Genomic DNA, 13,632 nt, shown 5'->3' on the forward strand with positions numbered 1-13,632 from the left:
CAAGGTAGAGTAGAGATGCATGTAGAGATTGCAGAAACAAAATTGTCTTTCTGTAGAAGGTCTCTGACATTTTGCAAAAAACATCTGCAAGACCTTTAATAATATGCATGACTAATACTGGCAAAGACAAACTGTTATCTCAAGCAGGATAAGAAATAAGTTAGAGAGAATTAATTACTGATTTGAACTACATGGGAGGGATTAGAATGGAATTAATGAGATTGGGATGGTTGATGATCAAAACACATAAACACTGTGCTTCATACATTCAAAACATTGAGCTAACATCTGGTGAATTAATCCTTATTTGCTCTTCTAATACAAATCAATTTTACTATGTCCATGTCATGATGGGGAAACTGAGGCCCTGAAAATCAGTGTCCAAGGTAGATGTCGTTTGTCAGGAAGCATGCTTCCTGTCTTTCAGCATTCTATACAAGACTACATTCAGCTCTGGCTGCATCTCTGTATTTGTTTATTATTGTAAATACTGTTAAATCTATATTTTAAAATTCCAGAAATAGTTACATGGGTATTTTTCTGGTAATAATAATTAGTAGATAATTAGTAGAACCAGCAGTAGATAAGAACAGAAGCCGATACCTGGATAAGAAGCTCTCAAGGGATTGTTTCTTATCTTCTTTGCAGACAATGCCCTCTTTTTTCTGTCTTTCCATGTCTTTAATTCGTGATTGGAAGGTGTCAATCAAATCAAACACAGACTTCATTGCTATGGGTACTTCATAGTATTGCTGTTAAGAAAAAAAACCAAGACAGGTGGGTAGGAAGATGCTCCTATTAGCAGTCTTTCTGCATGTATCACAGCACTGTAGGACATTTGGAGATCCAAGTATTCTAATTTGCACTCAGGCAACAGGGCCTAAAACAGATCAGAAACTAGGAAATATAATTGTTTTTGCAGTCAGACTGCCCTTTAGAAGTGTTATATTTTCAGCATTTGCCCGAAGTGATAAAGCCAGGACATTGCAGTTGTTATATCCTTTTGTAAGGCCATTCAAGTAGAGGATTGTCCTTATGTAATGTGCTGTCATCCTGTTGAGCAGCCAAACTGTGTGTTTTAGAATGCCAGGTACTACATTAAAACCCTGTCAGGTGTGAGGAGGTTCTGTTCCTCATAATTTCACCAGAAACACACAATTCCTGAGATCCCCTAAGTGCAGAAAATGAAGATAGCTACCTAAGTTCTGAAAATTTCACTTATTGTTTGTTCTTTTGCTTGTCCTTGAACAATAACCAGATCCTGCATCAGTATCTGATGTGCCTCACAGGGAAGTGAAGTGTAATTTCCTAAATTTTTCAATTTTTTTTCATATGTTTCCAATGCATTTTCTTTCAAAAGAACAGAGTTCAAAGAGTTGAAACCCTCACCTTGACCTTCATGTCAATGTCTGTCAACACCATGAAGAAATCATTGTAGGTCATCCCATACTCTTTCCTCAACTCACTGATGAGCTGCTGGTCCACAAGATCTTCATCTTCTATCACTTTCATGGGCTTTTCATTATCTTAATGTGAGGCAAAGGAGAAATAAAAATAGTCATGGAATCACACAGCATTCTGCCTTTGATTTTGCCTTAAAAGAAAAGGGAAAATTCATTTCTCAGAAGCTCTCTTCCTGCTGCATATTCAATGTATTATAAATCATGTGTGTGAACTTTTCATTCATATGACTTTTAACTGTCTAGTTTTCCATCCCCATAGTCTTTGAAAATCAGATGATCCTAGGACTCATGCACTTCAGTATTTATCATTTGTACATTCTTTTGAGAAATCTTGCTTTTTCCTGGAAAGATCTTTGAGATTTTTTTCAATACGCTCATACATGTATATGCATGTACTAATCATTTCACGAGCTCCTGAAATATAGCCACTTCTGTAATTGAAAATAGAAATTTTGACTATGTGCACCATGTGCAAATGAAACAGCATAGGTGATTTGGGTCAGTAAAATATAGCTAGAACAGGTTGAGGTAGGCCAGGACAGTAGAGTTAACCTTACCAGTCTTAAAAATTTACATGCAGTGATTATAAGAAACCAGAAACTGTTCAGCGTGTCTTGAATGCTGCAGTGCTGGCAGCACACCTCTCTAGATACCCCACTTTGGCACTCCCTCCTCCTTCTGCTTGCTGATTCTAGCAGCCTGACAGGCCAAAAGTTAGTTTTGATTATGACTTGTACCTACTCCGTGATCCACTCTAAGAAAACATTCTGAAGCAATGAGAAAAAGACTTCTGAAGACAGAGAGTTGAAGAGAAGCCCGTGGAGCTACTGAGGTCCCTTACATCCTGTGCAACCAGGGTGAATTGCAGTCAAGTCCTGAAAGTCTCCATGTCCTCAGCACAGCTCCATACAACTGCAACAGTGCTGAAAAAAGCCTCCATAACTGTAAGCCTGGAAAGCCAAGGACAGGCTAAGCCACACACCAAGTGAAATGTTACCTGGGCACCAAGAGCTTGCTAACCTGCCTATGCCCTGTGACACCACCATGAATATTATATTCATCTCCTCACTTAGAAACCTCAGCCATGGCTTAAGTAACCTGCCTGAAGTCAGAGACACAGCAGGTCATCAAGAGATGGAATCCAGAGGTACAACTTTTCAGTCCCTTGGTCCATAATTATTTGTCAGCAAGTAGAGATGTGATTAATTGATCCACAGCAACACGAAAGATTTTAGTCATTATACAGCAAAGCATGTAAAATTGTTTTCTAAACATACAGGGCTTTTAAGGAGCATACTGATCTGATTCAAATTTTGCAGTAGATCCATCCTGTGTATAGACTGAATGAAACTTCTGAATTAAAATTTTGGGAAAATGTCTGAATTAGAATCTGATCTTTAGATTTCACATCTTGAGCCCACTGCTTACAAAAAAAAAGCCAAGCCAGAAAATTTTAAAATTTGGTTATACTTATCATGCTGTATATCTAATTTATATGAGTTTTCATTGTTATATGTACCTCAGTTCAAAGTTTTATGAAGAATTAACAAGCAATGCTACTAGCTTTTGATTGGATGGATTGCAAGATGCGCTGATTGATTATCCACTTCATAAATATATCTAAATGTGCTTGATGAGTGAGATTTATGTATTACTAATGGCAAGTATGACCATTAAAACATCGACTAAAAGTTCATGTTTAAAAGCAAAGACTATCTCAATGGCCTAGATGGAGATGGAAAAATGCAAAAGTTGTTATTGTGAAATGTGATGAAAAACAGCTAAGGTACAGGAGAAACTTAGACCAACTGACCTATGGCACCTTTCTGCTTTAAACTCTAGGTATCAATATGAAGTTTATTAGCTCTTTAGAATTTTCTTTTTAGGAGATTTTCTTTCAAAACTTACAATGAGAAGAAGAATATTAAATTACAGAGTAATACACAAAATTCTGTATTGAGGAAAAAATAATACCACAAAGGCTGACCTGCCTTTCAAACTTGGAAATTATTTCTGTGGAGAAAAAAGAAGTTAATCTAGTTGCTTCTTTCCTTCCAAGTCACTGCTTGTCCCTGACACTCTTCTCATAGAGGACATCTGGGATTTGCATGAAGATCCACCAGAGCTGAGACTATGCTGCTACCTGCAAAGTCCTTACTCTCTTTTCTTTTTCTCTGAAAGAATGGAGAAACATTTCTCCATACATCTTTGGCAGCTAGACAGGCTGGGTAGAAGATTTATCTCTAGAAATAATTCCAATGAGGTTACAAAGAAGGTCAGCAGGTTATTTTAGCAGTGCAGTGGCCTGATAGAGTAGATGCTTGCTTTGATTGTAGGATGGGTATCCAGGGGCTGATGTTTAGTTGATTAAAGCCCTGTTTCTCACGGGGAAAAGAAACCCCATTTGCTACCTTGGTCTGAAGAGAGGACCTCTGCAGTGACACTCAGCTTTTGTGCCATTCCAGTGGGAAAGTGGGAAATATTCTCTGGTATCAGTGTGAGCTAATCTCGACCAGTGTCACTGAGGTCTTTCATTGACCACTTCTAAATGTGTTTGAAATTTCAAGTGAAAAGTCTTTTCTGTTGGCTTTTCTGTTATTGTCTTTTGTATTTCAGTCCCAAGATGCAGCACTCCTAGTAGGCCTCATAATGCTGGGTGCTCAAGCTTCTCACTGCAGAAACATACTGTGTACAAAATGTTTCTTAGGAGCTTTTGCTGCCTCTGATGCTCACAGAGAATGAGCCTTGAAGAGGCCATACAAACAGGAAGGGTGGAGGAGAAAGGGAGGTAGAACAAAAAGATATTTGTATTATTTATTTGTATTGCATTTATTGCTATAAAGCTCAGGATCTGGTGTTTTGGACAAAACTGTAAGATGAACTTCATGTAAGGTTTAACCTATACCCTTCTAAATCTCCTGTTTTTCTTCAACAATTTAATTCCTCATATGAGAACTCAGCTGTTATATACTCTTATGTGGTTTGGGGAAGGTTTGGATGTAGGTTAAGTTCAGAACAGGATGAAAGAATATGGTCTGTGTCAGAGTGAATGTCTGAATATTAGCCAGTCTAGAGCTAACCATAATCCTAAACAGTCCACTGACAGGCAGATGGATCTAGGTACACAAAATGTGACCTTGAGTAACCTTGGCCTGATGTGGCAAATCCTGTACTGCTCCAGATTTGTCAAGGAGGTGCACAAAGGGACAGTCTGGCAGGATTTGTGACTCACTGTCACTCAGACAGACAAGGCTAGATCCTTTCCCTCTGAGAGTAGCAGAGGCACAGCTGGAAGCCAGACATAAATCTGTGATCTTCTGGCCATTTATGTGCCAGACCTGAAACACCCTGCAGCTGGTCAGGTCCTGAGCTTTCTGTTCCATCACACATTTTTTCCCAAAGTTTGGTAAAACCAGATGAACTTTGAGGGGAAAGATGTGGTGGACTTGTAAGCAAAATTAGAAGCTTTTATTCTATTTGGAGTATAGAGTTGTTGAATATTTGTATTTCTTTGGCTTCATCCAGCAAAGCACTCATAGTGGTGTTAACTTTAGATTCAGACAGAAATGAGATGATTCAATGATTCAAGAGATACCTAAGCTTAAGTGCTTTGCTGGACTGCAACATGAAGTCTTTGTCCAGCCACTGTTGTTACAAAAGGACAGGTTTTCACTGGTTTGATGGGTACTTCCCAGGACATGAACACTGACAGCAGTTGTTTCAAAGCTACCTAAGAGAGATGGATGCCCAGTGTCACCTGTCTACATGGAAAATCTGAATGTGTGTGAAGAAGGTGGCACTAAATATTTCTAGATGAACTACTTTTCAGGTCCTGCATAATCTTAGATTTTGACCCTGGGGGTCAAAACCTGGGGTGATTTTTCCCATTGCTGTCTGTATTGTGCCCATGAGATGGAAGGAAAGTATTAAAAGGAAAAAACCTAGCTGGAAGTGGTCAATTTTCATGCTGCTGTTGTTCATGGTGCCGAAAATCGTGATGACTGAGATCTTCCTGGTTGCCATTTTGCAGAAGCTCTCCAGATACTCATCTCGCTGCTGGACGTACATGGTGTTGTCCGCCTTGGGGGTTGTGATCAGCTGGTTGGTGGCAGAGACAAAACAGTTTGTTTAGTATAAGGAATGAAGCAGGTGATTGTTTAGCTGAAGGAGAACCAGTGGCTGTCTGCAAAGTGGGCTTTCTTTCCCATAAAGCTGTTATTTATTTCTGTTTGGAGTATACCCTCATGCCCAGGCCTGACCCAAAGACACTCAGTCAGCTGCAGGAAAACTTTCGGAAGCAGGTACAGCTGGTTGCACCAGCTCTTCTGCTGCTTCTACCACAATGCTGGTAGAAGAAATATCATGATATTTTACAAAAAGCCACATACTCTCCTTTTACCCCTTGCTCTGCTAGGCCCACCAGGTATCCCTCACAGCCTTCAGTGGTGCTCTGACTCACTCACAGCAGCTGCTCTGCCCTCATCCCACAGTCCAGGCAGAGCTCCCATACCTGTTTTGATTGCCAAGGGGTGAGTACAATCAGGGCTACATGAGTACTCATGTAATTGATGGCCATCTAGGGAGACCCTGAGTAAGAAGGCCCCTGTGACTTCATTTGAAAATAACTGATTTTGCTTTTCTTTGTTCTAAGCTACTTTGATGTCTTATGGGACTTACACTTGCACAAAGGCGCAGCTGTGAGCAAAAAGGAAGAAGAACAATTATAACAACAGAAGTATAAAAAGCTCTACATTCTACAGTACTTACTTCAAAGCCTTCTAAGGATTGCAAAGATTTAATTTTTAAAAAATTTAGAGCATACAACTCAGATCCTTCATCAGTGACGGAGATGTAAATATTCCAGACAAGGGGTGCACATAACAACATTCAGTGATCCTATGCAGTAGTTTCCAGCAGAAGATTCCTAGGAATAATGCAGCTCTAGCAATGTAATTGTTCTAACTGGCAGCAGTGAACTGCAATCAAACACCTGCCACTGATCCCCCCAATACAAAGGGACCTGGAATATAGACTCAAGTTTTATGATTTAAGGTCACAAATAGTCCAAAATCCTTCAATTACAAATTTATGCTTTAACCTGTACCAGGAATAATAATTTTCTGGCTGCCTTCTGAAGTTTGTTGGGCCTGAAGGGTAATTTTTACTGTACACTCATTACAAATCCAGTTCAATGTAAAAGCATTTCTAGACTTATAAAATCTGCCTCTCATTTATGCAAAGACCCCTGGCATGACTACAGCTTTGGGACATGAAGGTGAATGAGACTGACAGATAGAAAGGGGATTTTGTTTCAGGGTTACAGTATGTAAAATATTGCTTTTAAAATGCACAGAAAAAAGCTTCAAATTAAAAAAAAATGATTATGAGGAAGGTTTGAGGACTGAGATGAAAAACAGACCATTGGTTTATATTGTCTCCTCCTACTTTTGGAGGTCATAAGCTGGAATGCAGAGTCAAGCCTGAATCTGATCTGCTTCATCAAACCTTGTAGAACAAAGCAGATTTCCAACCAAAGTTTTGTGCCAGGACTGTTTTAACCCAGGCTGTATGTGCACTGTCTCTATCAACAGAATCACAGGAGGGTTTGGGTGAGAAGGGACCTTCAAGATCATCTTGTTCCAACCCTTCTGCCATGGGCAGGGACACCTTCTACTAGACCTTCTACTAGGTTGCTCAAACCCCAACCAGCCTGGTGTTGGACACTTACAGGGATAGAGCATCCACAACTCTCACTCTCCATCTTTTTTATAAGCTCTCTTTAGGTACTGAAAGGCTCCTATAAGGTCTCCCTGGAGCTTTTTCTTCTCCAAGGTGAACAACCCCCACTCTTTCACCCTGTTTCCAAAGGAGAGGTGCTCCATTCCTCTGGTTATCTTCCCGTTCCTCATTTGCATGCGTGCCTGTATGTGTGTGTGTGGGTGTGCATATGTGTATTTGTGCATGTGGGTATATATGGAGTGTTACAAAAAAACTGTCAGCTTGCATTTCATCAACACAGAGAAATAAACGAAAAACCCAAACTCACAAGGCCAAGATTTCTAAACATTTGTAAGACTGCAACAAAACCTCCACCACAGAGAGGTGAGGCTGTTGGACTAAAAACCCGTACAGTTTTATCACTTTCTGCACTTGAGACCTATATTTGTCACCAATTGAACTTAACCCAGAATAGATTTCAAAGTCCCAGATGTTTGAAATTCACACTGAAATCTGAAATTGTTAATGACGTAGAGCTTAAACCCCATGTCCTTCTTAAAAGATGTTTGGAACAGCCCTGAAACAATGTCCTTGGAAGCCAGTCTGAAAGGCAAAAGTACAGCAAAGCAATGGGGATCAACTTGGGTAGAGCTGCTTCTGCAGAAATGTGGGCTAATTTTCTAGAGAGGGAGTTAATAGACTCATGAATGAAAGAGTTAATTGTGAGGATTGTTCCCCTAAGGGAACTGAAGAGTTTGATTGTAAGGAATGCAAATAGGCACGTGTGGGGATTCAAAGAAACTTGAGAAGTTCTTTAATTTTCCACATGGCAATGAGAAAATAGAGTTTAGCCATTGATTTTACTAATAACCAAACCAAACCTATTATTCAGAGAGCTCCAGAGTAAGCCGGTTGAGGATGTAATTAGATTCAGGAAAAGTGAGGTGCAGCATGGCATAATCATTTGTCTTCAGTGAGTTCTGGCCTGATAACCTGAGATTGTGCAACTCTTTTCTTAGATATCCAGCTGTGAGGTGGCCCAGTATCAGAAGGTTCACATTTCAGACAATCCTTTAAGTTGCCAGGACTGTGGTGGTCTGACATCTGTGAGATTTACTTTTGGCTCTTTTATTTTCAACTTTGTTTATATTTGTCCTGATGCTGCCTATATTCTTGGAAACCACAACATTGAGATCAAATTTCAAGGATCCCAACTTCTATAGCGAGAAACTTCTATAGTTTCGCTCTCTGAGCTTTTATTTTGGCTAAATATTAGTAAACAAGTAACTAATGGGCATTATTTGCAAAATTCAGTCAAGTTGAATTTTTTCAAACATATGGCTTTTTTTAACTTCTATGCTAGCTCTGCACATTCCCTACACCTTGAAGAATGGGGATGGGGAGAAGAAAGTTGCCTTGTTTTCAGGCTCATGAATCATCAGCAGAATGAATCATTACATTCCGATGGTTGAAATATTAACTTGGCATCTTAGCTTGGCACCTTAGCTATTTATACTGGAATATGGAGCATGAAAGTCAAAAGCATTTGTGACAATGACTATTGGACAATAACTGTGAAACAGACCAGCTTGCAGCAGGATAATTGCAAGAAACCAGCTCCCACAATAATATTTTTAAAGAAATGTTTTCCAAAGTGTACCCTTCAGGATATGTGTCATCTGCCAGAAAAAAACATTTGTACTACAACTAAAACTGTTTCCTGTCCCAGGTGAAGTGGTTTTTATAAGTAGTTGGAAAAACATACAGTGCTATGAAACCTGGGGACGAGTAAGTCCAGACCATGCTGAAGTTCTCAGGCTTGAAAACTTACTGGAATGTTACAATTTAATACAAACAGCAGGAGAAAAACCCCAACCAAAATAAAGTTTGCACAGGAAATGTGAAGATGTCTTGGAGATCTGAATGCCAAATTCGCATCAGATCATAATTCCAAATTCCCCATCCCTCAGGGCACCTGATCACATACCTTTGTGCATATCCTCAGTCAGATGTGCACTAGTATTGCCAAGCCACCTGGCTTGCTTCCAGCTTTGGGACACCAGCACCAAGACAAAGCAGGTGTGCCAGCTGGCAGAACATGCAGAGCACTGAAACGTGGTAACTTTGGCAAGAACCCCAAGGTGATGAATGGATGTAATCCACACTGGAACCTCATTTTATTGATCTTAATGATACAGATCCTGACACCTACATATCCACTGGAAGCAAGATAATCTGATGGCTATACGGTGGCTCATGGAAGTGGCTGGGAACAGATTTTATCCTAATCTCTTGGTGCCTGATTCTTATACTGCATGTAAGATTTCCAATAGAAGGCTTTTGAAAACAATAATTTAGGTCTACATATTTTACCTCTAAAGACAAAAGCACCAGAAAAGAGTAATGGAAACCCACTATAAGCTTATAGTTCCACATACTCCTCCTACGAGGGAGGTAAGACTTTATTTAGGTAATAAAATTCAGATTAATGAATTACTTACAATGAGTCTCCTCTTGCCTTCAAAATATTCCAGGAGGTTCGTTGCTGATTTCCTGGGAGGCTGTAGGAAAGTCTTCTTGTTGGACTTGGAGAAATCCTCATTCTCAGTCCTGCTTCCTTTCTTCTTCTTACTGCGGTCTTTGTCCTGCTTGCTCTTTTTTTCAGCTTTGACCTTCTTGGACTGCTTCTCGCTCTTCTGCTGCTTGTCAGGTCTGTCCTTCTTCTTCTTCTTCTCAGGTTTATCCATTCGGTCATGCTTCTTCGATTCTTTTCCTTTCTTTTGGGGAATATTTCCTGCTGCAAACTGTTCCTCTAAATGGGAACTAGCAGGCTTGCTCTGGTCATATTTATCTTCATACTCGTTACTGAGTATCTTTTCTTGAGTCTTCTTTTTTGGTGGTTTAGTCTTAGTTGGTTTGTATTGCCCAGGTGTGACATTCAGGTCCCTGTGGTTAAAGTCCTTTCTATCAGTTCTATTATCTTTAAATCTACCCACACTTCCCTTTGTGTAGTGCACTGAGGGAGGTGTTGGGGGTTCTGTGAAGCTGTCGTAGCGGGCAGCCTTGTTGGGCTTCCGTGTGGCTGCCGGTTGTTTCTCCTGAGGCCCACGCTGCCGGTCCCTGCGGTTTGTTCTCCACAAAGGAGAGTAGAAGTGCTCAGAGGCTGTGACTCGTGGCGTGGTGGCATCAGGGGCTACTGGCAGCCTGTGGTACTCTGTGGTGGAATGTGACTTCTTGGTCCAGGTCCTCTGTGTGCTGGGGAGGGGTGTAGTTGTTGCTGTAGACCGGCTGGCTGTTGTCACTGCGTGGGTGGTAGCGCGAGTAGTTGTGGTGGTGGGAGGGAGGGTAGTGGTCTTTACTGTGGGCAGAGGAGTGGCCACTGTGGTTGTCATTGGTTTCCTCACTGTTTTGGTCCTTGTTGGCTGATTATTGGTCTTCCTCGGATCCTCCTTCTTTGCTGACACCTGGACATGTTCACTGCCAGGGGTAGGCTGCGCGGTGCCCCCATTATTGCCTTCCTCAACCACTTGCCCCTCCACCCCAGCTGCTTTGCATGTCTGGATGAAGCCCTTCTGCCTCATCTTCTCAATTTTTCTGATGGGGTTCTGATCAATGACTTCGTACATGGCTTCTAGCCTGACTGGATAAGGATACCTTTCCTCCACTTGCAGGGTTTTCTTCAACAGTACCATGCCAAATTTCCCTTTCTCCAGTTTCAGAAAGCTCATGAGCTTAGGGATGAGGGCAGGATCCAGTGGCTGTTCCAGGATTTTTCCTTCATTGGTTATCCTTCTAACTTTTCCCCCTTCTTCCCCTTCTTCATGGAATAACACAATCTGCTGGATGTGCCTCTCAGCCAATTCACAGTAAACATCATTTTTCAGCAGGCTCATCATGAGCCGGTAGTAGCCCTCAGAGGCATGGGGGGCAGAAATGACCCACACCCGATTTTTCCCTGCAAAGCTGGCCAGGACATTGGGAGAACCTGACCCTGAGGGGAAACGTACCCCTCGTGACTGGGTGGTAGAGGATATCCCTTCATCCTTAATCATCTCAGACTTGGGGTATTTGGCTGCAGCTGTGAGTTTCTGTACCAATCTCACTCTGGTCCCTGTGCCCCTGGCCTGGGAGCGTGCTTCCCCTTGCAGGAGATTGGTGGGTGGCTTTGGAGGTGCTGAGGAATCCCTCTTAGTAACAGAGTGTCGAGGATTTGGGCTTGAATTCTTCAGGGATGCTCCAGACTTTCTCAGAAGGCTGCTTGAAGCCCTGTAAGCCAGGGGCACTTTCCTAACTCCATGGCTCCCCCTTTCCACTAGCCTCTCTGTCTTCTCGGAGCCACACACTAACCATGCTGCCCACAGCAGGGCTAAGCTGAGAGCTGGCCTCCAGTTCATTGTGCAATCTGTGTTGGGGGGGGGGGTGGGGAGAAGGAGAAAAATTAGATGTTAACAGTATGACCGTGTCTTGCACAAGTGATCAAAACTGCAAAGCACAGGCTGGTTATTTAGTGTGATTTTTAAGTGCTTAATTAAACCTCAGTCCTGCCCTGGTGGCTTTGTAAGTTTTACAGTTATTTTTGGGAAAAACACAGAATGGATCTCTTTAGGAAAAAATTAGATCATCCTTCTGTAACACGATACTGTCTATCTAAAACGACACCGGGATCTGCATCCTTCTCTCTCTCTCACTCTCCCTGTTTCTCTCACACTCTCACTGTACACACATGCAAAGACACACAGAGAAAGGGTCCCGTACAGAGAGCAGAAAGACAAGAATTTGACTTGAAACTTACACTCTCAGGGAAGTTCCCCTGCCAGAGACGAGTTCTCACGTCTTTTTCCTTTAAAAGGAGACCAATGCCATACAGCTTTACTGTTGTTCAGTGATTTATCTTTGCGCAGCCCAACAGGTCGCAGAGCCTGTTGTGTGTCTTTTAACTTTCTTCTTCACCTTCTTGACAGGCGGGACGAGGTTAGCGGAAATTTCCTTTGTGATCTCTGCTTCTCCATTTACCTGCAGGTCTGGATTTTTGCTGTACCGGTTACCCACACAGGCAGCGATTTCATTTAAGAAAAGGGAATTTCTGGTTGCCCCGAGTCCCTCTCTTTTAAACTTCCCAAACCTCCTTCCCACTCCTTGCTTGCTCAGTCCCGTTCAGCTCCTTTGTTTCCAGAGAGGAAAGCACCAGCACTAATGTATTTTCCAGGCTGAAGGAAAACACAGGAATGTGATGCTGAAAAAAAACAACAGCGGACGCTTCCCTTTCCCCTTTCTCCACGCTTTGACAAAAGCAAATTGTAAAACACTCGTCTTTTTTTTCTTCTTGGCTGGCCGCGGTCCCAGGAATGTCAGGGCAACCCCAGCCCTGCTCCGAAGCAGCCTCAGAGAACGGTGGCCACTGGAAATGGGGGAAACTTCACTCAGGATTTAACAGCTCAGCAGAACCCGCCTCCTCCCCACTCTGACACAGCGATGGAGGGAGGAGGAGGAAGGCTCTGGGGGCTGAAACGCTGCACAGCATCACAGAGCACTTCAGAGAGGGTGACTCCAGCCTTAACTCTTTCCTTCACGCATCCCAGCTCTCCCGTGTTCGCCGACCTCAGCTTTTTCTTTCCTCCCACCAAATGGACACTGTCTGGTTAAAAAAGTATGCTTCTCCATCAGTCTCAATAACAGCTCTGGTGTTTAAGAATCATTATGTTAAATCTCATTATTTCTGCCTTGTCTTTCCTCTTTCCTTGTTTTTATTGCTTTATGGGAGTTTCTCAGTGAAATCCAATTTTTCTCCACTTTCCAACCAGTTTCTCTTTCAGGTCCTCATGTATGTCAGGTATATTCTTTCCTCAAACATCACATGGGCATGACTGTTTGTTAATTTGTAGTTTTTAAAGAGACCGGGTTGTTTACTATTGTGCTAAAATTAGAGTCATATCTATTTCCTATGAATATGCACAAGCAGTGGAAAAAAAAGAAGAGAAAAGATACAAAAATACCTACAGAGACAAGGGTAAAGGCAGGGTCATATCCTTTGCTCTCCCTTCATGGTCTAAATGACACCATTCTATTGAGCTGACGTAAACTGGCACAGTTTTGCTGGCAGCACCTGGTCTTTAGCTGATTCACACTGCCTTCAGTGTGCTGAGCACCCCCAGTGTAAAACACCAGTTAATTGTAGTTGGTGGGTAACACCTAAAAATATCCAACACCTTAATACTACTTTGTTTTCCAAGATTTTGCTTATTGATAGGGATGCTGTTACATGTCTGTGATAACACACTGGATTTGATCTCAGTTATATTGTCTGGAGGTGAAGGTGCACCTACTACTTTCCTTGAAATTAATGTTTCAAAGAAAAAAAAACTTTCCTTTCTTTCCATCTTTTTTTTTTAAGTTTTCAAACACACTGATGAACATTAGTAGTGGTTTTGCTAATATGCATTCAGTATTTTGT

General features: G+C 41.7%; 1 protein-coding gene across 1 annotated transcript in view; it reads right to left on the minus strand.

Moving 5' to 3' along the window:
- The window catches only part of CCDC80 (coiled-coil domain containing 80), a 26,817-nt gene extending 14,189 nt beyond the window's left edge, over positions 1–12,628 (minus strand). Inside the window, exons 1-5 of the mRNA XM_005486155.4 lie at positions 11,974–12,628; positions 9,683–11,583; positions 5,405–5,561; positions 1,390–1,526; positions 604–752 (exon numbers count right to left, since the gene is read on the minus strand). Of these exons, the coding sequence (XP_005486212.2) occupies positions 604–752; positions 1,390–1,526; positions 5,405–5,561; positions 9,683–11,575 (2,336 nt within the window). The 5' untranslated portion in view covers positions 11,576–11,583; positions 11,974–12,628. The remainder of the gene's footprint in view (positions 1–603; positions 753–1,389; positions 1,527–5,404; positions 5,562–9,682; positions 11,584–11,973) is intronic.
- Between the last annotated feature and the right edge of the window lie 1,004 nt (positions 12,629–13,632).

The sequence above is a fragment of the Zonotrichia albicollis genome, chromosome 2 (assembly GCF_047830755.1).
Source record: "Zonotrichia albicollis isolate bZonAlb1 chromosome 2, bZonAlb1.hap1, whole genome shotgun sequence".
In the NCBI taxonomy this organism is placed as follows: Eukaryota; Metazoa; Chordata; class Aves; order Passeriformes; family Passerellidae; genus Zonotrichia; species Zonotrichia albicollis.